This window comes from Trachemys scripta, chromosome 3, assembly GCF_013100865.1.
Source record: "Trachemys scripta elegans isolate TJP31775 chromosome 3, CAS_Tse_1.0, whole genome shotgun sequence".
Lineage (NCBI taxonomy): Eukaryota > Metazoa > Chordata > Testudines > Emydidae > Trachemys > Trachemys scripta.
Genome location: NC_048300.1, coordinates 738,523 through 762,692, shown reverse-complemented (window position 1 = coordinate 762,692; position 24,170 = coordinate 738,523). Strand labels below are relative to the sequence as shown.

The following is a 24,170-nucleotide window of genomic DNA, read 5'->3' as shown; positions in this document are numbered from 1 at the left end:
CCCCTTTACGTCTTAGGCCTCCAGCTGTCACCTCCCACCAGGCAGCAGGGGAGGCACAACAGGAAGGTCCGGGGGCTACTGCCCCCCCAATGGAAATATTGGGGGGCCACCCCTGTGGAAATTCACATACACAGGGATGGGAGGGGCAGAGGTAAGAGCAGGGCCCAGAGGGGCTGGAGTGACCACTGCAGGGCCTGGGAAGGGGGCAGGCACCTCTTCTCCCCAACCCCTCCTGCACCCCATTCTCTCCTAACCCCTACACTCCCTCATGGCCCTAGCCCCCTGCACTCCCTCCCCGTGCCCCCCACTCACCAGGCGCTCGGTGAAGCCGATCTCCTACCTCCAGCAGCTGCACATAGCTCACCGGGAACCAGCCACACAGCCCATCCTCCTTCTTCCCTTCCCACCAGCTGCCATCCAGCACCTGCAGCCCCGATTAGCTCCCACCCTGCGAAGTACAGCCCCTTCCTATGCCGCTCCCTGGAGATGGGGTACAGGCTCTGGCAGCGAGATCCTGACATGCTGCGCCATGGAGCTGACCTGCAGGGGCGCCATTTAGGGACGGCAGGGGGATACCCCTACCAAAATCTCTATTGTGGTACAATATTTGCCCTCCCTGCTCTACCTAAATGGTGCCCCTGTCTCTGAGTTAGTTGCTGCTGACTCTCAATAGTGTCTCCTTGGCTTCTTGAATCCAGTCTGAACCAGTATATTCCTCCTGGGGTACTTCTCTGGAGTTGTTTTCAGTCCTGCTATCTGCCAGAATACCCCTCACCGATTTTAGTTCTTGTGGGAAGCTTGGTAACCCTCCGTAATGGCAGGTGTGATAGCCCACGCAGTGCCATCTGTTGCATGTTTGGATGTAATAGTGATTCAAGATTTTAAATTTCAAATGGAATTAATTAATCAAAGATTATCAGTCAGAGATCAGTACAGCCATATACAGAATAAACAGATACATTGCTACCCTTGGGATAAAGTAAAGCCATGGCCTCTGTGTCTCTCTGCTCTGTAACTGATAGGATGCCAGCAGTTTGCACACACCACATCTAACTTCCAAAACCTCTGTCTTTCTATACGGTATGAGACACAAATATTTCCCCCCGTTAAATTTACATGTATTCTGTTTTCCTAATTACTGATGGAATTTATTTTATGGTCCTCAGTTTACCTGATTAATGGGTAAAAAGGAACCTCTAATCCAGTCATTATTACTAACAGCCATGAAAACCAAATGAGTTAAAAACATCTTTCTATGAATCATTATTTCATCCATTACAGAATCCTTCTGTAATAACAATTATTCCTTATCAGTTACCCAGTCCATTCCAGAAAACATCTGCCATAATAAGTGTCCTGTATCGATCACCCAGTTTTGTTTATAACATACTTCTGGAAACATATTTATTAGTTTGAGGAGTCTTTTCCCTGGACACCTGGATTCCCACAAACCTGGAGATGCTGAGGATAATTAGATGCAGCCATTAACAGTATTCAATCACATAAAATTCCTGAATACAGGTCACGCTCAGGTTAAGAACCAATGCCCTTGGCTTAGAATTCAAACACACTCTGTTAATATCATAAAGATTCTGAGAGAATAGTTAATATGGAAATGAATTTAATGTACAGAGAAAAAAAGGTTAATATCCACTAATGTTATAGAAGATGCACCCTTAACGTTGTGAATCAAGGATGAGATGCTGGATTGTCAATTTGAATTATTTCCTCGATGTCAGATGAAGTAGTTTGCTGATCTGACCATACTTTACTCTCTGCTATGATGTACCTTTCTCAAGGGAACTCCTAATTTATACAGACTCAGTCTGACAGCACTTCTAAGAGAAACCTTATTAATTATAGCAAGAATCAGCTTAAGATTCCTCTTATATCTTTTGGGATTCATTTGATAAGATGAGTGGTTGGTGTTAAAGGGAAAAAATAACACTGGAAATACTTAGAACAATTATCAAACCATTTCATACCTCTATAATTAAAAACAAATTATTTTTTCATAGCCAGCTATTTATTCCTCGACTATCTAAGTGGATAGTTTCCAGAAGAGGCTTGAATTTTTCAGAATGTGATGAAATTCTTTTTCAGCAGGTATAGGAGAATCCAATAAAATTTCTAGACCTGCAATCCTACAGACACTTAAGGATCAGTATCTTAGCTCTTTAATTTTAGATGTATTGTTAGTTCTATAGGAACTTTCCTAAAGGAAAAAAAGCTATAGTGAAATTTTAAAAAATTGAAATAGTAACATGTTAACTGGATTCAGAGTAGCAGCCATGTTAGTCTGTATCCACAAAAAGAACAGGAGTACTTGTGGCACCTTAGAGACTAACAAATTTATTTGAGCATTAGGTTTTAGCCCACGAAAGCTTATGCTCAAATAAATTTGTTAGTCTCTAAGGTGCCACAAGTACTCCTGTTCTTTTAACATGTTAACTGCATCTCTCAACACACTTTACATTCTCCTGAGACTGCAGGTCTTGACTATGGGCTACTTTAGTCTTTCCTTTTATAACTGATAATTTGCTGATAATGACATTACCAAGAATTATGGAATATTTTCTTTAATATGTTAAGATATTTACTTTACAGGATTAGCTGAATTTAAGGCAAAAAAAAAAAAAAATGCCTGCTCTGTTTCTGGAGCTGTGCTGTGCCAAGGTGCTGTTCTCTAGTTATGAAAGGCTAAAGTTTCAGCACAGCTCACCTCCCACAACTAGGACTAGATATTCAAAAGAGCTTAAATTATTTTAAAGATCTTCCATAAAGTGCCACAATGGAATAGCTACAATAGAGTGCCTTGGAACTCTACAGAAGATCTGGCCCCAATTGTGAGTGCTGAGTACTTGTAAATCTGGTTCTTAGGGATGGATTGTGCAATGTAGGTACAGTCATATGCTGGGAGCAGTACACAGCAATACCACCTCAGAGGGAGCATTGAGAGGCCCTTTAGTTTGCTTACATTTGGCTTAACTGCTCCACTCCCACTCACTGGAGTGGGAGTTGTATGGCTTAAATCTTGTGTGCCTGTTATTTTCCGAGGCTTTTTTGCCTTGGCGAGGTATTATACAGTGGAGCTGGTTGGAAAATTTTTGTAAAAACTGTTTTCTGTTGGAAAATGTTATTCAACAAAACTGATTTTTTGTGTGCAGCCATATTGATTTTGATGAAATTTTGTTCAGAAAAAAATTGGAAATGTCAGAACATCCTGTTTTGACATTTTTGGAACAAAAAATTTAGAATTTTCATTTCAAAATGAGTTTTTGTTTTGAAATTTATATTATGTTATATTTAAAAAAAATAAACAAGGGTCAAAATCTAAATGAAACATTTCTAATTTATTGAAACAAAATGTTATGACATGACATTTTTCAGAATTTTGTTTCACAAGAAATTTAAAACTTTTGGCTTTTTGGCCTGATTTCAGATGATTTTTTTCCCCAAAAAATCTTGAAAATTTTTTCAGGATGGAAAATCCACTTCTGTATCAGCACTATTAAACAGTACCCTCTCCTTGAGACAGATGCCACTGAGCTCCTGTTGTTTGCAGGTCTACGCTCTGCTTCCAGACTTTGTTGCTGTTCTCTATCTGCCAAGTTCATTGTTTCCCTGCAGGCCTAGGTTTCAGAATCTATATTGTGGTCCTCCCCATGGCCCCAGTGTTTGAAAATTATGAGTCAGCCAAAAAAATCCACAAGATTGCCTTAAAAATCATGAGATTTTAAAATAATAAATGGTGGGTTCTTTTTATTCTCCTCTGGATTTGGAGCCTTTAGTTACACTTGGGTTATGCTTTTATGTTTTTCTCCACAATGAGGAGGCCTACAAATTTACTTTTTGTTCTAAATGAAAGTTGAGATTCTCACATAACCTGACAACTGCTTAGCTGGGGCTTTAAAAAAAACATCAGACAACTTGAGATTTGGATTAATTCCCATCTATTACATCTCTGTACGTTTTTAACAGCCTTCTTTCAATTCTACTTATGAGGTAGCTATAAAATAGCCAACCTCTAAGGTATGAGTGGGTTTAACATTTCTCTAGCAAAGATCTTTTAGCTCTGTTACCCATAAATCTGACAAAAGAAATGGTTAGGGGAAGTGAACATCTGTGTTTGTGGTCACTAAGGCCTTGTATACACTACCGGGGTAAGTCAACATAAGTTACACTACTCCAGCTACATGAATAATGTAACTGGAGTCGACGTAACTTAGGTCGACTTACTGCGGTGACTTCACTGCACTGCATTGATGGGAGACGCTCTCCCATTGACTTACCTTATTCTTCTGGAGTACTGGAGTCAACCGGAAAGCGCTGTGCCATTGATTTAGCGGGTCTTCACTAGACCCGCTAAATCGACACCAACTGCATTGATTGCAGGAGCATCTATCTCCCCATTAGTGAAGACAAGTCCTAAGAAGTAGATAGAAATTAGAGATGGAAAAGATCATCATTTATACCATATGCAGTTTGGGACAGGGACCTTTCCTCTACGGCTGAGATTTTCAAAGATTTGGATTCCCAATTTCTAGTAATTTTAATGTCCAAATCTCTTTGACTGCTTTGAAAATCTCAAGCCACATGTTTTATGTGAAGTACCTCCCACATTCTGGTGTGTCCTGTAAAATAACAATAATAGTCATAATCAGGAGCATCTCCCAGCCAATCCAGGATTGTTCCCACCAACACATTTTCTAGTGTTTTGTTCACTCTATTCTGTAAAATTTCAGATGCTGTGAATTCAACTACTTCGCTTGGGAGATTATTCCACAGTAGATTTTAAGGCCAGCAGGGGTCATTAGACCATCTCGTCTGATCTCCTGTATAACGCAGCCATAGCATTCCATCCAGTTTCTCCTGTATGGAACCCAGTAACTTGTGTTATCATCCTAAAAGGCATCCAGTCTTGATCTGAAGACTTCAAGAGATGGAGAATCCACCACTTCTCAGGGTATTTTTTTCCAGTGGTTAATCACCCTCACAGTTAAAAATAAGCACCTAATAGATATCTTTGTCAAGAATTTTATTCCTGTGATTCAGTCTGAACTTTCCTTTATTTAAATTCAAGAGCAGAGATGTCTCTTGATTCTTGAAATGAACCACCCCCCCGGGTGGGGGGGTCGTGTGTGCTGTTCCGCTGTGGTTGATTTTGTGATAGATGTATCCACTGGAATAATTTTAGTATGTGTATCATTCATGCTCAGTGTAACACATGGTCATTTAACTGCAGGAGCTCAGCAGTACAATTTACCCTGTTCCTTCAAAATGAGCCGATTTTCTTGGCATTTTTCTGTTGCATAGAGAGGCACTCAGTTACAGCGCAGTGGTTCTTGGCCCTCCTGGAGCAGTACTGCAGTCAATTGATTATTTTGTTAATTTGTCCTATATCAAAGTCCTGCTGGTTTATTACCATCCAAGTTACTTTATGTGCAATGCATAAGTGGAAATATATTAAAAATCAATATTTGAATCTCTTTTTTCCTTGTAGGTATTTTATCATCAGTGAGCTACCTTCTTTGATAGATGGCCCTTTTTTCTTTAATTGGAATCCAGCTAGTAACTCGTAAATGATTTAGTCACGTGCTAATAAAAATCTAAATGCTTAGATTGTGTTCACCATTTAATCCAGGCACTTAATGAAATACTATAGAATGAATGAAAGTAACAAGAGGCCATTATTGTTGACAAATGAGCCAGACTTTGAGAGAATGAAAATACCATGCCTTTTTAGGAAGCAAATCTTGTTTCTCCATTAGTTTTTAATGACTGTCACACTTCACAAAGCCAACCTTTCATGATACCATTTTCAAAAGTTTAAGGCTCTGATCTTGCAAACAGTCTTACCTACTTAAGTTTATGCATGTTTGCAAGACAATGGGACTGCATGTACAAGCATTTTCAGGATTGTGTCCGTCCTGAAGTTAATTGAGTAACAGCTTTACTCCAGCAAGAATGGAGATCAGAATGTACCCCAATGTATATTCTCTAGTGTTGCCTATGTGTTGATGCAACCCAAAGATCTCTGCTGTGAGAAGTGCACTATCTACACAAGAAAAAACGTGTGTATTTAGAACATAATAGCTAACATGTTTAAACATGGGCGCTGACGAGCAGCATGGGAGCAGCAATGGTCTGTCACAGAGATGGCAATGGAAAGAAGAATTCTGGGAATTTCAATCCGTGACCGAGTCCCCAATGAAGTGATCAGACAGCAGAATGGAGTGCAGGACGTCATTGTTGAGAACCGGCATAGTAAAATGCAATGGGCCAGGCATATAGCGAGGCTCACTGACAATCGATGGCCTGCAGCTGTCACCGAGTGTTACCCACGGGAACTGAAACAACCACTCGGCTGACTTCCAAAGAGATGGGAAGATTTTATTGTGAAAAGACATGGCCATGCATGGAGAAGGAAGGCCCGGTTACGAGAAGAAAGTAAGACGTGTTGTGATCGGCTCAATCTATACGAGGGCTGAAAGACCAATCGATCAAGGTGATGTTTAAAATCCTAGCATAGACAGGGCAACTTTATCTGTTTCAGTATGCTGGCTGGTCAAAGTGAACCATAGATCCCTTCCCCCTCCTCCCATCTACACTAGGATTTTAAAACATATTAGCTATCAAGGTCTAAAAAAAAAATACATCTCTTTTAGATGCACCTTAGGAAAGGGGATAAAACGCTCTAAACTAACTCACTGCTGCCACAAAGGTGCATGACTCTAATGAAGTCAACAGAGTTGTGCATTCTTATGCCAACAGTGAATTTGGCCTTATGGGGAACTTTTGGTTGTTTTCTGAGACCTATATGAATTTGAAGTCCTCATATGAACTTGGCATTGTTACACCTTCTGTGTGTGTGTTCAGTGGGATGAAGGTGTGCTCTGGGCTTGGGCTAGCTAACATGAGATAAAATCCTGGTAAGAACAAAGCAGCTTGTAGCTTTCACAAATATTAGCAGGTTAAGATAAAGACCATGGGAGATATTAGGGTTCACTTAGGCCTGCTAATTCATACAAAAACTTCAGCTACATTCTCTCCACTGTGATTTTACCTTGTGTTAGGTACCACATGTCAGCTAGCATGAGGTAAGAAGTAGAAACGGACACAATTTTTCAGAGGAATAGTTCATTCAACAAAAATGCAGTTTCAGTAAATCCAAAACTATTCATGAATTTGACACAAATAGTTTTGGCTGTTTACAAAGCAACTGGTGGAGGAGGCCTAGTTACTGGTGCTACTGTTGTTTAGAAGTTAGGGCACCAACCTTGGCTGTAGAAACCCCACGTCCAAATCCCCACTCTGGAACAGACCCACAGCACACTTCTTCAATCCACCAAAAATTCCAAAAAATTTCTGATTTGGTTTGACCCTGAATCATTTCCCCCCCCATTTTCTGCAGGGGTTGAGCGGGGGGGTGTTAAAACTATCACCAAAGCAAAAAAATCAATTGTTCACCCAGCTCTAGTAAGAACACAGCTTTTTTCTTAGGGTATGTCTACACTACGAGAGTAGTTCGATTTTACTTAAATCTAATTTGTGGAACCGATATTACAAAGTCGAACATGTGTATCCATACTAAGGACAGTAATTCAACTTTGTGAGTCCACACTAACGGGGCAAGCGTCGACATTGGAAGCGGTGCACTGTGGGCAGCTATCCCACAGTTCCCGCAGTCCCCGCTGCCCATTGGAATTCTGGGTCGAGCCCCCAATGCCTGCTGGGGCAAAAAATGTGTCGAGGGTGGTTTTGGGTAACTGTCGTCATCCAACCGTCACTCCCACCCTCCCTCCCTGAAAGCGCCGGCGGGAAATCAGTTCGCACACTTTTCTGGTCAGTGACAGCGCGGACGCCACAGCACCGCGAGCATGGAGCCCGCCGCGATCATCGCTGCAGTTATGGCCGTTGTCAACACCTCGCACCTTATCATCCACCTTTTCCAGAGGCAGATGCTGAGAAATTGGGCGAGGAGGCTATGGCAGCGCGGTGAGGACATTAAGTCTGAGAGGGGCACAGACCTCTCACAAAGCACGGTACCCCGCACCATGAACATCATGGTGGCAATGGGTCATGTTGATGCTGTGGAACGGCGATTCTGGGCCCAGGAAACAAGCACGGACTGGTGGGACCGCATAGTGCTGCAGGTCTGGGATGAATCACAGTGGCTGCGAAACTTTCGGATGCGTAAGGGGACTTTCCTGGAACTTTGTGAGTTGCTGTCCCCTGCCCTGAAGCGCAAGGACACCCGGATTCGACCAGCCCTGACTGTCCAGAAGTGAGTGGCCATAGCCCTCTGGAAGCTTGCAACGCCAGACAGCTACCGGTCAATCGCGAACCACTTTGGCATGGGCAAATCTACCGTGGGGGTTGCTGTGATGCAAGTAGCCAATGCAATCGTTGAGCTACTGCTGTCAAAGGTAGTGACCCTTGAAAACGTGCAGGTCATCATAGATGGCTTCGCCGCGATGGGATTCCCAAACTGTGGTGGGGCTATAGATGGAACTCACATCCCTATCCTGGGACCGGACCACCAGGCCAGCCAGTACATTAACCGAAAGGGCTACTTTTCAATGGTGCTGCAAGCACAGGTGGACCATAGGGGACGTTTTACAAACATCAACGTCGGATGGCTGGGCAAGGTTCATGACGCTCGTGTTTTCAGGAACTCTGGTCTGTTTAGACGGCTGCAGCAAGGACTTTACTTCCCGGACCACAAAATAACTATTGGGGATGTGGAGATGCCTATAGTGATCCTCGGGGACCCAGCCTACCCGCTAATGCCCTGGCTCATGAAACCCTATACAGGAGCCCTGGACAGTGAAAAACAACTCTTCAACTACCATCTGAGCAAGTGCAGAATGGTGGTGGAGTGTGCTTTTGGACGTCTCAAGGGGAGATGGAGAAGCTTACTGACTCGTTCTGATCTCAGCGAAACCAATATCCCCATTGTTATTGCAGCTTGCTGTGTGCTCCACAATCTCTGTGAGAGCAATGGGGAGACCTTTATGGTGGGGTGGGAGGTTGAGGCAAATAGCCTGGCTGCTGATTACGTCCAGCCAGACAGCCGTGCGATTAGAAGAGCCCAGCGGGACGTGCTGTGCATCCGGGAGGCTTTGAAAGCTAGGCTCCTCGGTGAGCAGGGTAACCTGTGACAAGGTAAGTTTGTTTCAAGAGAAGCTGAACCTGCCCCCGTTTCTTTACCCAGTTAATGTTGACTATCCTCTCCAGTTACATACCCCGTTCCCCCTCCTTCCAACACACGTTTAAAAATCAAATAAATGGAACTTTGTTAATGAACACCGTTTTCTTTATTACTTTTCGGGACTCTGTGTGTGGGGGCTATGTGACTTTGTGGCGGGGGAGGACGGTTACAGATCCCCTGCTGCGTGGCTCTGTGATCCAGGCTAAGGACCGCTGCATAAGATCTCTAACCGCCCTCCCCCGCCACAAAGTCACGTAGTCCCCCCCCCACACACACACAGAACATGAAAACCACCTCCCAGACTGACCAGGGTGCCTAGTGACTGCAATGTGTGTGTGACCTTCTGCTGAACCTGCCCCCATGTCTGTACCCTGGTAAAGGTGACTGTCCTCTGCAATTACCAGCCCCCTTTTCCCCCTTCAAACACACTCTCCCCTAAAAGAACATGACAGAAACAGTAATGAACAGAAACGTATTCTTTATTAGCAACTACACAGTTAGGAGATGACACTGGGACAGGGGCTTGGGTGAGGTGATTTTGGAGTGAAGGGAAGGACTTCTCAAAACTTTGGGAATGAGAGCCGTCTGGTACTTGAGCAGTCTGCAGGGGTGGAGTGACAGTTTTCACGGCCCCTGCCGCCCCTCCTTCTTGGGACTTTGGGTGAGGGGGGTATGGGACTTTGTGGCGGGGGAGGGCGGTTAGAGAGAGACTGTAGTGGGGCTCTGTCCTCCTGCCTCTGGTCCTGCAGAACATCCACAAGGCACTGGAGCGTGTCCGTTTGCTCCCTCATTAGTCCAAGCAGCGTTTGAGTCGCCTGCTGGTCTTCCTGCCACCACCTCTCCTCCTGTTCGCTGTGTGATCATTGGCATTGTGACATGTTCTCCCTCCACTGGGTCTGCTGGGCCGCCTCGGCTCGGGAGCAGCCCATAAGTTCTGAGAACATGTCGTCCCGTGTCCTTTTCTTTCTCCGCCTAATCTGCGCCAGCCTCTGCGAGGGGGATGCCGGGGTAGGTCGGGAGACAGTCGCAGCTGTGGGATGGGAAAAAAGGGAGTGAATTCCTCACAAAGATAAATTTTTGTGAACAATGAACGTAGTCTTTCTCTGTGAACAAGACCATGCACAGCACCTATCACATGTGCACTCAGGACAAGGTCGAATTTTTGGCCTTCGCCTTCAGTGCCCGGCGTCTTGCAGTGGAGATCACACAAGAGGGTTAGGACAGTGGAATTCGGGTAGCAGGCTGACATGGTAAGCCATAGACTTTTGGCTGCTTAAAACTTAAATTATAGAAGTGCCCTCCTTTCATGTTCAAAGCAGTGCTCCTAGTGTTGGCCAGTTCCTGCTTCCGGCAATCCGGCAAGCATGAACTCTGCCCCTGTCGCACCCCCTCGCGGCTGTCCCCGGGAAAGATCCCTGTATGCTGCCCGTCTCCACCGTGTGGCTGTAAACCGCCGGTTACAGTTATGCAAAGGAGCAGGCAAGCAGTCCCAATAGTAACATTCCCCTAATTCAAAGCAGGTCACCATGAGCGACATCATTCTGCTGAGGATTTCTGAAACAGAGAAAGACTGCATGCTGCGTGAAAGCCAGCAAAAACCAGGGTCGTATGCCGCCATGCTCTGCAAGGCAATGATCCCAGAGTACTTGATAGCCTGGCACGGAAAAGTTTCCTACCACGGAGGACACAATAAGGCCGCTCTCCCCAGGAACCTCATGCAAAGGCTTTCCAATTACCTCCAGGAGATCTTCGTGGAGATGTCCCATGAGGATTTCAGCTCTATCCCCGGACATATAGACCACATTTTCCAGTAGCTGCACTGGCAAGGACTAAAAATTAGAGCGCCTAGGGCAAAGTAATCATGATAAACTGGACATTGTTAGATTCTTTTGCAGTAGTAGCACTGCCAAGGACTAAAACGTTAAGCGCCTAGGGCAAACTAATCATGAAAAACCCATTGTTAATGTTCCTGTTCTGTTCAAAATAAATGCTTACATGTTTAACACACTTACCGACTGATCCTTCCCCTGATTCAGGGTCTGGGTTAACGCGTGGGGAGGGTTGGTAGGGGATCTCTGTGAGGGTGATGAAGAGATCCTGGCTGTCGGGGAAATCAGCCTTGTAAGCACTGTCAACTGCCTTGTCCTCCTCAGCTCCTTCCTCATCTTCCCCGTCCGCTAACATCTCCGAGGAAGCGGCCGTCGACAATATCCCATCCTCAGAGTTCACAGTCATTGATGGGGTAGTGGTGGCGGCCGCACCTAGAATGGAATGCAGTGCCCCGTAGAAACGGCATGTCTGGGGCTGGGATCCAGAGCGTCCGTTTGACTCTTTGGTCTTCTGGTACCCTTGTCTCAGCTCCTTGGTTTTCACGCGGCACTGCGTTGCATCCCGGCTTATCCTCTCCCTGTCATGGCTTTTGAGATCTTCTCGTAGATCTTCGCATTCCGTTTCTTGGAGCGCAGCTCCGAAAGCACAGACTCATCGCCCCACACAGTGATCAGATCCAAGACTTCCCGATCAGTCCATGCTGGGGCCCTCTTTATATTCTGAGATTGCATGGTCACCTCTGCTGGAGAGCTCTGCATCATTGCTGCAGTGCTGCTGAGCTCGCCACGATGTCCAAACAGGAAATGAGATTCAAACTGGCCAGACAGGAAAAGGAATTCAGATTTTCTGGGGGTTTTCCTGTGTGGCTGGTCAGAGCATCCAAGCTCGGACTGCTATCCAGAGCGTCAGTGGTGCACTGTGGGATAGCTCCTGGAGCTATTAGCATCGAATTCCATCCACACCTACCCTAATTCGGCATGGCCATGTCGAATTTAGCGCTACTCCCCTCGTAAGGGAGGAGTACAGAAATCGAATTTAAGAGACCTCTATGTTGAACTAAATCGCTTCGTTGTGTGGACGGGTGCAGGGTTAATTTGATTTAACGCTGCTAAATTCAACATAATCTCCTAGTGTAGACCAGGCCTTAGTGAACACAAACCTTAGAGGAAAAATATTGAATTTTTAGGTTTTAACATACTGCATGCATCATCTTTATGTAAAACATTCATAAAACATAGACTCATAGAATATCAGGTTTGGAAGGGACCTCAGGAGGTCATCTAGTCCAACCCCCTGCTCAAAGCAGGACCAATTCCCAACTAAATCATCCCAGCCAGGACTTTGTCAAGCCTGACCTTCCTTAGAGGTTTTTAAGGAGATTCCACCACCTCCCTAGGTAACCCATTCCAGTGCTTCACCACCCTCCTAGTGAAAAAGTTTTTCCTAATATCCAACCTAAACCTCCCCAACTGCAACTTGAGACCATTACTCCTTGTTCTGTCATCAGATACCACTGAGAACAATCTAGATCCATCCTCTTTGGAACCCCCTTCATTCTTCTCTTCTGCAGACTAAACAATCCCAGTTCCCTCAGCCTCTCCTCATAAGTCATGTGCTCCAGCCCCCTAATCATTTTTGTTGCCCTCCGCTGGACTCTTTCCAATTTTTCCACATCCTTCTTGTAGTGTGGGGCCCAAAACTGGACACAGTACTCCAGATGAGGCCTCACCAATGTCGAATAGAGGGGAATGATCACATCCCTCGATCTGCTGGCAATGCCCCTACTTATACAGCCCAGAATGCCATTAGCCTTCTTGGCAACAAGGGCACACTGTTGACTTATATCCAGCTTCTCGTCTACTGTAACCATTCGGTCCCCAGTCTGTAACAGTGAATGGGATTCTTCCGTCCTAAGTGCAGGACTTTGCACTTGTCCTTGTTGAACCTCATCAGGTTTCTTTTGGCCCAATCCTCTAGTTTGTCTAGGTCCCTCTGTATCCTGTCCCTACCCTCCAGCGTATCTACCACTCCTCCCAGTTTAGTGTCATCTGCAAACTTGCTGAGAGTGCAGTCCACGCCATCCTCCAGATCATTAATGAAGATATTGAACAAAACCGGCCCCAGGACCGACCCCGGGGGCACTCCACTTGAAACCGGCTGCCAACTAGACATAGAGCCATTGATCACTATCCGTTGAGCCTGACGATTTAGCCAGCTTTCTATCCACCTTATAGTCCATTCATCCAGCCCATACTCCTTTAACTTCCTGGCAAGAATACTGTGGGAGACTGTATCAAAAGCTTTGCTAAAATCAAGGAATAACACATCCACTGCTTTCCCTTCATCCACAGACCCAGTTATCGCCTCATAAAAGGCAATTAGGTTAGTCAGGCATGACTTGCCCTTGGTGAATCCATGCTGACTGTTCCTGATCACTTTCCTCTTCTCTAAGTGCTTCAGAATTGATTCCTTGAGGACCTGCTCCATGATTTTTCCAGGGACTGAGGTGAGGCTGACTGGCCTGTAGTTCCCCGGATTCTCCTCCTTCCCTTTTTTAAAGATGGGCACTACATTAGCCTTTTTCCAGTCATCCGTGACCTCCCCCAATCGCCATGAGTTTTCAAAGATAATCACCAAAGGCTATGCAATCACATCTGCCAACTCCTTTAGCACCCTCGGATGCAGCGCATCCGGCCCCATGGACTTGTGCTCGTCCAGTTTTTCTAAATAGTCCCGAACCACTTCTTTCTCCACAGAGGGCTGGTCACCTTCTCCCCCATACTGTGCTGCCCAGTGCAGCAGTCTGGGAGCTGACCTTGTTTGTGAAGACAGAGGCAAAAAAATCATTGAGTACATTAGCTTTTTCCACATCCTCTGTTACTAGGTTGCCTCCCTCATTCAGTAAAGGGCCCACACTTTTCTTGACTTTCTTCTTGTTGATAACATTCCTGAAGAAACCCTTCTTGTTACTCTTAACATCTCTTGCTAGCTGCAACTCCAAGTGTGATTTGGCCTTCCTGATTTCACTCCTGCATGCCTGAGCAATATTTTTATACTCCTCCCTGGTCATTTGTCCAATCTTCCACTTCTTGTAAGCTTCTTTTCTGCGTTTAAGGTCAGCAAGGATTTCACTGTTAAGCCAAGCTGGTCGCCTGCCATATTTACTGTTCTTACTACACGTTGGGATGTTTTTTTTTTCCTGCGACCTCAATAAGGATTCTTTAAAATACAGCCAGCTCTCCTGGACCCCTTTGCCCTTCATGTTATTCTCCCAGGGGATCCTGCCCATCTGTTCCCTGAGGGAGTCAAAGTCTGCTTTTCTGAAGTCCAGGGTCCGTATTCTGCTGCTCTCCTTTCTTCCTTGTGTCAGGATCCTGAACTCGACCATCTCATGGTCACTGCCTCCCAGGTTCCCATCCACTTTTGCTTCCCCTACTAATTCTTCCCAGTTTGTGAGCAGCAGGTCTAGCAGAGCTCTGCACCTAGTTGGTTCCTCCAGCACTTGCACCAGGAGATTGTCCCCTACACTTTCCAAAAACTTCCTGGATTGTCTGTGCACTGCTGTATTGCTCTCCCAGCAGATATCAGGGTGATTAAAGTCTCCCATGAGAACCAGGGCCTGCGATCTAGTAACTTCTGCTGGTTGCCGGAAGAAAGCCTGTAGCATGATTTTTGTTGGGGGACGTTGCACATTCCTTTCTGATATAGCTCCTCTTCTGACTGTAATAAAGATGTAACAATTCACTGCCAATCAGACTGGGGAACCCTGAATAGTGAAAGCTTTCAGGGCCAACTTTCGTGTGTCCTGTACCATTTTTTTCAAGTCATCTTGAAGAAAAGACATGGAAATGAAGAATTGCTGTTTAAGGAGTCGCGCTCCTACAATATCAAATCCTTGCTCCTTCCCTTGTTGCAGTGGGTCATGTAGAGCCAGTGGGCTTGTGTGGGAGGACAAACACTTGAGTTTTTTTTTCTCTGGCATTCTCCTGTAATGCAGTTTGATTTCTGTTCTTTAATTATTTTATGTGATGACAGCTTGGGGTTTGGAATAGCAAGCAGAGGTGGTAACTGACAAAGGCATAATCATGGATCGTTTCTCTGTTGTCTCCATGGCACCACCCAACCTTATTTTAGAGATCTCCGACAATCTGCTCATCCCTTTCTCTAATTCAATACAGATATCCGGCACAGTTCAGTAGGCACAGCGTGGTTCCTGCTTAATCACTCTCCTCTTTTCAACTTTCGTTGCGTTAAGATTTTTTGTAAACAGAACATTCTCCATCACTTTTAATGAACCTTTACAAATAAAACTAGCAACAGCAACAACAAAAAAGAAGTCCCTTTTCGTTGAATTAGTTCTCTCCTCTCACCTCTCCTTTTTAGTTGAAAGCAATATAATTAATGTTAGTGGATTTTAGAAATAAAGGAATTGCCATATCATTGTCATGTCATTGACTATTACCTATAGTCCATGCTTTCTGGTATTTTGTCTCTGAGAGCAGCCAGTCCCAGATGCTTCAGAGGAAGGTGTATGAAAAGGTATAATGGATAACAATGAAGTAATATGCTCAAAGACCAAATTTTACCCCTGTCAGTGGCTGGCCTATGCACACTGAAGCAGGGTTTATGTCCTGTGGACATTATTTTTTAATCCTAACTACCAACCCCAAGCATTCAAAAATCATGAGACAGACCCCCTCCCTCCCAATAAAGAAATTGGCTTAATCACAAGATGTTTTTAAAAGAATAAATTTTAGGTTACTTTGTCTTTGGGTCCTTTGCCTTAGGTCACACATGCGTCCCATTTTCAAGCTTTTTTCTGTAACCAGGAGGACTAGAAACGGAATTTTTGAAAAAATGGAAGCTGAGATTCTCATGCAGTTTCTTGATTCCAGGAGCTGGGGCTTTAAGAAATATGCCAAAAAATCAGAGTTGGCAACACTGCAAGGCCCCAAAATGGATGAAATGAGCAATTGCCAGATTCAGTATAAATATAGAAGTTCTTATTAAGCTTCCTTTTTGGAATTCTGCTATGCTCTCCATCTCAATAATATCTTGTGGCAAATAGTACCAGGTTAATTGTGTTGGGGGGGGGGGAAGGGTTTAAAGTGCTTTATCAGCTTTAAAATATAACACAGGGGTATATCCCTGCACTTTCTGATCCTGTGCAGTGTAGGGGCTACACCACCTTTGGGATGGTGCATGCTCTTCCTGGTCTTCTCTCTCTGCTTTGCCTTGGCCTTTCTTTCCTCTCATTCTTTTGCTTAATGTGTGCTCCCATAGGTACACAGAGGGAACACAAGGGCCAGATTCTCAGCTGAAATAATTTGCCGGAACCCTATTGATTTTGATTATTTAAACCAGCTGAGGATCTAGCACAGGGAGTACAACTTTGACTGAGCCCTACACAGTGTGGGCAAGTAGAGGTGGACTCCTTTAGTCGTCTCTACCCATATACCTTGCACTCGAGCTGGTCACGATCTGCCACTTGGTGCATACACTTGTACTTCTAAAAAATGCTTTTACTGTCTCTCTAATATCTGTGGTTTGATCTGATCTGTTCTGTGTAATAAGCAATACTTTCATTTCTTCCAATCTCCGTGTAACCATCTAAGCCGACTCTTTCCACTGAGTCTTTCTGGGCGATATATTTGTGGCAAGGTGCAGTTAGCCAGCTTGCTGGTAGCTTAGAGAGCACTGAGGATACTGGGTATGAATAGAGTAGGAGGGATTTAGGTAGTTTGAGTGGGTTTGGAAGGTCAGAAGGGATCACTTGGACCTACAGAGAACCTGATGAGCTGATGAGGTAATTAGCTCAGGGGTGGGATAGCTGGGAAAAGAAGGCAAACAGTATAAAAGGCTGAGCCAGGGGGCAGAAAGGGAGACTTCTTCTAGTTGCTACTATATCTGTGATCTATCTGGTGCACAAGGGAGAACAGTGACAATAAAGACACTTGTTGAGGGTACACTGATAGACCGTTTAATTCACCCAGAGGCTTACCAGTCTACAGTGTTTCCAGGTGCTGAAAGGGAAATCAATTTACAGCCAGGCATTTATAGTAAGGAAGATCATAAAAACTGGCAACACACAAAAAATATTTTAGAACCTCAAATGCACAGATGAAGTTTCCTACACTAGCTACTTTTTCATAGCACAACCTTTTGGTAGAAATGAAATGTTATTAAACTATTCTGTGTATCCAGTGTGCTATTTTTGATACAGGAAACCAAGGCTGGCTTTGGAAATGTATAGGATAAAAGTCAATACCGGTTCAGATTCATGTCATTATTTTAACCAAAACCTGAAGCCTGGAGTGGGTTTTCTTAAATAGCCTTGACTTCTATTGATTAGGAATGTTTGACTTTTCTGAGAAAAAACAAGTGGAAAAAAATGTTACAAATATGGATGTTGTGTTAATAATATAAACATTACTATTCCAGATAAAGAAGGCTGTGCAGCAGGAAGGCTTTGGCAGAAAAAAGCGAGGCTATAGAGAGATCAATGAAATTGACATAAACATGAATGATCCTTTATTTACAAAGCAGTGGTACCTGGTAAGCAAATCAGTCATTTTTAATAGAGATCTTCAGTAACCAAAACCCCCCACAGTTTACTTACACATTATTTCTTCTTGTTGCAATAATCTGGGAACATGCCCTCCAGACTTCTCACCAGAACTTCAAACTTATTCCAAGAGAATTTTTCCCAGGATATCTAGGGAGCCTACTGTATGCTGGGACTGGAGTTAGGGGCATGAGCCAAAGTTCAATGATGTCAGTAGAAAGACTCTCATTGACTTCAGTGGGCTTTGAATCAGTGGGGGTTGTGTGAGCACTCATGCAGTACAGCCAGGATTGTTAAAACTGATCATGTACCTCAGTGTCAAGTCTCAGTGCTTTGCTTTAAGGAGCTCTTAATCATACGGACACAACCAGTGTCCGTGTGGAAGCTCATTAATGTGCGTTACACAACTGTTAGGAAATATTGTCTTCCCCTCCCCTGGTGGAAAATTTCAGTTTTTAATCAAAAAGATTCACAAAGGGATTTAGCACAAATCTAAGGGGGGGTGGGGGGTGCCCTGGATACAAGAGCTAGTCAGAATATTTTTGTTTAAACTTTGTTTTCCAAAGGAAAATGTGGTTGTTTTTGTTTTAAATTGAAACATTTTAAAAAATGTTGACTTTGACAAAAATTCCAGGAAAAAATAAAACAAAAAAAATCGTTTCAGAAAATTTTCATTTAGGAAAATTATGGATTTAAATCTCAGAATTTCAATATTTTGTTTCAGAATTTTAAAATTGTTTTGAATTTTATTTTTTTCTTTTTATATTTATTTTTACATCATTTCTTGACATGTCAGTAGTAGAGTAGCATAACATGCATTCCTACTACAGATGTGTCAAAATATGACAATATAGTAGTTATTTGTATTTTATTTTACTTTTTAAAATCGTTAAGGGTAGATGCTGCTTATTACTGATTTGAAACGTATTATATTATTTCCTAGATCAAAGTGTCTCCTATTTGTATTATAATGAAACAATCTATTAAACTATTTCAAATATTGTTTTCAGTGTTGTAATCATGTTGGTTCCAAGATACGAGAGATACAAGGTGAGTGAGGTAATACCTTTTACTGGACCAACTCCAGTTGGTGAATTAGACAAGCTTTTGAGCTATGTGGAGCTCTTCTTCAGGTCTGGAAGAGGTCAATTCAACTATCTGTTTCATTACAATACAAACAGGAGACACTTTGATCTAGAATGGAATATAAGAAGTTTCAATCAGCACTAAGTAGCAGCTGCCGTTAATGATTTCAAAATTTCAGAATGAAAATTAGAAATTCCAAAAGAAAATTAGAAATTCAGAATTAAATTTTGATATGAAAATTTTCCTAAATAATTTCTTTTGAAATTTCCAGTTTGGGAAATGTCACAAATATTTTTTTGAGTCCAATTTGGAACAAAAGACACTTAGAAATATCAAACCAGAAATTGTGAGTGTCAACCAGTTCTGCTGTTGATGATGGAAGGGAAATAAGGGATGTGGTGGGAGTTCAGAACATGTCTAAGCAATTCAACTATCTATAATTGAATATAGTCCTTGAAAAAATGTTTATCACAAATAGAGGTTATTGTGTATATTGTTTTATCTCCTTAGTAAGAATATATTTGAGGTGAGATTGAGCAGATACCTTCAAACATCTGACCAACGGGTTGGTACAGAAGCGCCCTATCTAAGGCCCCAGTTCAACAAGGGAATTAAGTGTGTTTAATTTTAAGCATATGAATAATCCCATTTGATTTCAGTGGGACTACTTACATGCTTACCTGCTTCTCTGGAGTGGAATCTAAGGGCCTGATCCTGAATTCACTGGGAGTTCTACACATGGGAGCCTTGTGAGATCAGGCCCTAATAGGAGTCAAACCTTATGCTGTCTCAGAATTCTCTTGCTCTTGTGGGTTCATTTTTCCATCTTCCATATTATATAAATATGTGCTCCAGGGTACGTCTTCACTACCCGCCGTATCGGCGGATAGCAATCGATTTATCCGGGATCGATATATCGCGTCTCATTAAGATGTGATATATCGATCCCCGAACGCGCTCACCGTTGACTCCGGAACTCCACCGGCGCAAGCAGCGGTAGCGCAATCGACGGGGGAGCCGCGGCCGTTGATCCCGCGCTGTATGGACCCCAGGTAATTCGATCCAAGATACTTCGACTTCAGCTACACTATTCGCGTAGCTGAAGTGGCGTATCTTGGATCGATTTCCCCCCCCCCCCCACAGTGTAGACCAGCCCATAGAATATATGCAGTATGGTACTAGGCAGAAACTCAGTGACTGCAGATAATGGACTATCTGTGCATACACAAAAAAAGAAGAAGAAATAATAATTCTCTTTTGCTTTTCAACTGATGTATTAGATCAACACTGGTCAAGCAGATGGGACCCCTGGACTTGATCTAAATGTGGCTGAAGCCTGGGAGCTGGGATATACAGGGAAAGGTGTTACCATAGGAATTATGGATGATGGTAAGTGAGGATTCCAATCCACCCAACTAAACTGGTCTTCAGCATTGGTTCTCCACTTGTAAGGTAACTCTCTTCTCTCCGTGCATCTGAAGAAATGGGTTTTTTACCCATGAAAGCTTATGCCCAAATAAATCTGTTAGTCTTTAAGGTGCCACCGGACTCCTCATTGTTTTTGAAGACATGTAAGACAGTTTTAGAGGTTTAAATAGCTTACTTAATATAATCTTATGCAAAAACTTTTTAAAAAAATTTGAAATAAAGTATAACCTAGATTAATGATAATGCCAATGCTGCTCTCCAGATTCTGTAAAGACTATGAGATTGGCAGGGGAAAGGCACCATAAGCATATGTGTTATAATTGGGCCATTGAAGTGTGAACATCCAAACCTTATACAACTTTATAAATCACACACACAGCTCTTTTGTGGCCATTAGCTGAACGTGAGGACTCACATTGACTTCAGTGGGCTTTCAATGGGGATTGCAATTGCCTTGCACACAGTAGATATAAGAGCATTTCCTCTTGTTAAAATATTGACAGTGCACAGCAGAACCAAAATAATTAATACTTTCTCACTGGATGTCCATAATGATCTGCATATTATATACATTAATAGTTTAGGGTAAAATGGGAGTGGGAGAGAAGATACAGCATGTTGAAAACACAGTTGTACTTTGCATGGATTCATCAGACTGTCAAAATACAAGAAAGACAAAGTAAGTATGGCAACATCTTTTATTGGATCAACTTCTGCTGGTAGAAGGTACAAGCTTTCAAGCTACAGAGCTCTTCTTCTTCTCTCATGACCTGGGCCAACAAACACAGCTTCAACAACACTGCAAACAAAATACAGGGAAAAAGAAGAACAGGAGTACTTGTGGCACCTTAGAGACTAACAAATTTATTAGAGCATAAGCTTTCGTGGACTACAGCCCACTTCTTCGGATGCATATAGAATACAGGGAGTCTCTTAAATTTTCTCAGCACTTCTGAGCTAGTTAAATTTTGCCATGGTGACTGAACAATACTAAAAATAAGTGAAAGGCAAAAATCTGTCTGGGGATGGGGCAAAAATCTGTCTGGGATTGGTCCTGCTTTGAGCAGGGGGTTGGACTAGATGACCTCATGAGGTCCCTTCCAACCCTGACATTCTGTGATTCTATGAAACCAGCAGTATCTTCAGTGATCCACTGGGATCTGTCCCTGTTCTATTCTGGCACCCCCCCCCCCTTGTTCCGTACTCAAGTGAGACAGCTGGGTAAATAGTGAGGGAGATTGGCCTGTGGTTACATCAGTATGTGGCTGTCTCACAGCTCTCTTCCTTGTTTTCATTGGTCCCATTTAGCAAGGACTGTATTTTTAGAGACTGGGCACAATTGCAACCTGGGTGACAGTGAGCTGGTTGAAGCTCAGTCTAAATTAGGTCGCTGAGGCAATGCTGGTTAGCTGTAGGATACATATAGAGAGTGGAGCACGGAAGGAGTTTTTCCCCCGTGACTATTCTAGCAAACCAGTTACTTGCAGGAACGTTCACCAACCCAGCACATTTTAAGCAAATGTTTGCAGAAAGCCAATTCTGAATTTGTAAATGTGAATATTTACACTTCTAAGAGTTATGATCATCCAGTCAAAGAACTGAAACACTGTGTGTGACCTGTGAAGGCCAGCCAACACAGCTCAAATTACCAAGAGCCCTTGCTCCCTCGTCATTTACATCAAATTTGCTGAATTGTTTTGGTGGGATGGGTGGGTGGAATGTGAAACAAAAAGTCACATTTTGCTTTGACATTTTTTCAGTGCCATTTAGATTTTTTTATGAGTTTTCATTTTGATATTTTTTAAGCTGTTTTGGGTGTAAACACATTTTTTCAATCTCTTTGGTTCAGCCATTGAACCAAGAAATCAGTTATTTTCACAGATCTAGATTAAATCCATGGACAATATTGTTTTGTTTTGCAGAATTTACGCATTATGCGTTTCTCTTTGTTTCTGGACAGAATCACAGAGAAATCATAAATTTTTCATTGTTTTTGTGCAAAACTATAAATAGACCCAGTTTGCTCAAAGTATCAGTGGATGTGAGTGAATCTGTGGGGGATTTTCTAATTTGTAACCAAATTCAGAAGCAGATAACTGAATGTCACATGTCTTAAATGTCACACCCATCTAGTTTTAAGCTCAGTAAGCACCATGAAATACCTTAGTAAGCTGAATGCTCAGTCTGTAATGATATTCAGAAGTTTGCAAACCAATCTGATCCACCATTAAGAATTCTCTGACACTATTTGCGGAAACAGACCTGTTTGCCCCAGTGATCTCTCCATTTTAATTTAGGTAATATTCTGCCTACTTAATTTTCCTGTGCAGTTTCCAATGGCTTTACTCTCCTACATTTGTGTATTAAAACTGTATGCTATTAGGGCCTGAATCCAAAGCCCACTGAAGTCAATAGGTTTTTAATCAAGCCTTTAAAAATTTGCTGTTTACTTCACCCATCACTAAGATGCAGCCACCTCTGGTTAAGAAATCTGTGTGTCAATATATTCAATAATAGAATATATATATATATGTTTGTAAAGTATTTTGGGATCCTTTCATTTGTAAGGTACTATATAAATGTAAAATATTACTAGAACTACCATTACTAACCATATATGATCCAATGTAGACACTTGTCGCATACATTTGGTGGCTCATTTCACACTTTTGGATGCAAATTGGCACTTAGGTACTGACTTACTGGATTAAAGCTCCCAACTAAGCTCACAGCAGAACTGGTACCCTAATTTAAAAGTCCACATATGAACAGTCTCAGTCCAAACAAGCTTTGAGACCAGCATTATTCCTTATTATGGTTTTTCCTATAGTAGCAATCGACTCTTATTGTGCTTTATGGTTATTATAAAGTGTTTGTTGGAGGGGTTCTGGTTTGGTCTGTTGTGGGTTTTTTTTTTTTTTTTTTTTGGAATGTTAACCTTTGGTTTGTGTGCTTCTTTGTCTTATTGCAGGAATTGATTATCTTCATCCTGATCTTGCCTCAAATTATGTAAGTACACACTGACCTTTCCTGCAAAACGTGAGGCTCTTTATTGTTTTGGTCTGTCTTTCATACAAAATGTTTACACACTGAATGGAGGAAATGCACAGCTGAGCTACTGATCTTGCAGCTGATACATTTTACATAGAAAACAAGTGATCTAAAAATGGGACCTGGCAACTTGCCAGGCATGAGCTTCCTGGGTAAGGAATGAAACGGTGAGAAGGAATGATGGTGTTGCCTACCTTTAAATAAGCTGCAGTTTGCAATATTGGATTTAGGACAGAAATGAGTAACCTGGGAATTGGCTCTAAATCTTGCTGTTAAATGCAGAATTCACCTATTCGGTGGAGAACAACAGATGCTATTGCCGTGGGCTGTGGCTGCGCTGCTGTTTGTTCACAATGGCTATAGTGTGTCTTAGAGTTTGAAAACTACGGTAACCATATACTTCATTTACAACATGTGATTAAATTCAACATTTCAGAGCATTCCCAGATCCTGCACATGAACTGTGTGTCTGTAGCGCAGTCAGACACTGTGTACAGTGTAAAATGATTGTTTCTTCAAACTCACCTCTGATTTACCTCCATTATCATGGGCTCTGATCTCTTCATATTCTAGACTCCATTCTCATTGTCCTGTCATCTTTGATATTACTGCTGTCTGTCTACCTGCTTCTGCTGGTGCCCTCAGTTGCCACTCTCTATGTGTTATGCTTTTTTTTTTTTTACACTGAAACTGATTGCTATGGTTAGGCCATTTGTTGTGCAATGGGGCTCAAAGAAATGTAACACTGATGGGGCTTTTGCAGCGCTTAGGTAGCCAGTATTGCCTCTTTCTTGAAACCACATGCACAATGGGTGTGGCTCTCCTTGCATATCAAGGTGAGAGGGTGTGCCACTTTCTGGAACATTTTTTGAAACATCTTTTTGCCATGCATACTTTCCCCCCCTCCATTCCACATAAGGGATTGATTCCATGGTCTTTGTTATAGGGCTATGTAACAAGAGGGTTGGGGGGTGAGGGTTTGGAGAGCCAGTTGGC

The 24,170-nt window shown here is 42.9% G+C and overlaps 1 protein-coding gene across 1 annotated transcript in view; it reads left to right on the top strand.

Annotated features, from left to right (window-relative positions):
- The window catches only part of PCSK2 (proprotein convertase subtilisin/kexin type 2), a 193,860-nt gene that overhangs the window by 77,784 nt on the left and 91,906 nt on the right, over positions 1-24,170 (top strand). The window contains exons 3-5 of the mRNA XM_034763893.1: positions 17,486-17,599; positions 19,976-20,084; positions 23,095-23,132. Of these exons, the coding sequence (XP_034619784.1) occupies positions 17,486-17,599; positions 19,976-20,084; positions 23,095-23,132 (261 nt within the window). The remainder of the gene's footprint in view (positions 1-17,485; positions 17,600-19,975; positions 20,085-23,094; positions 23,133-24,170) is intronic.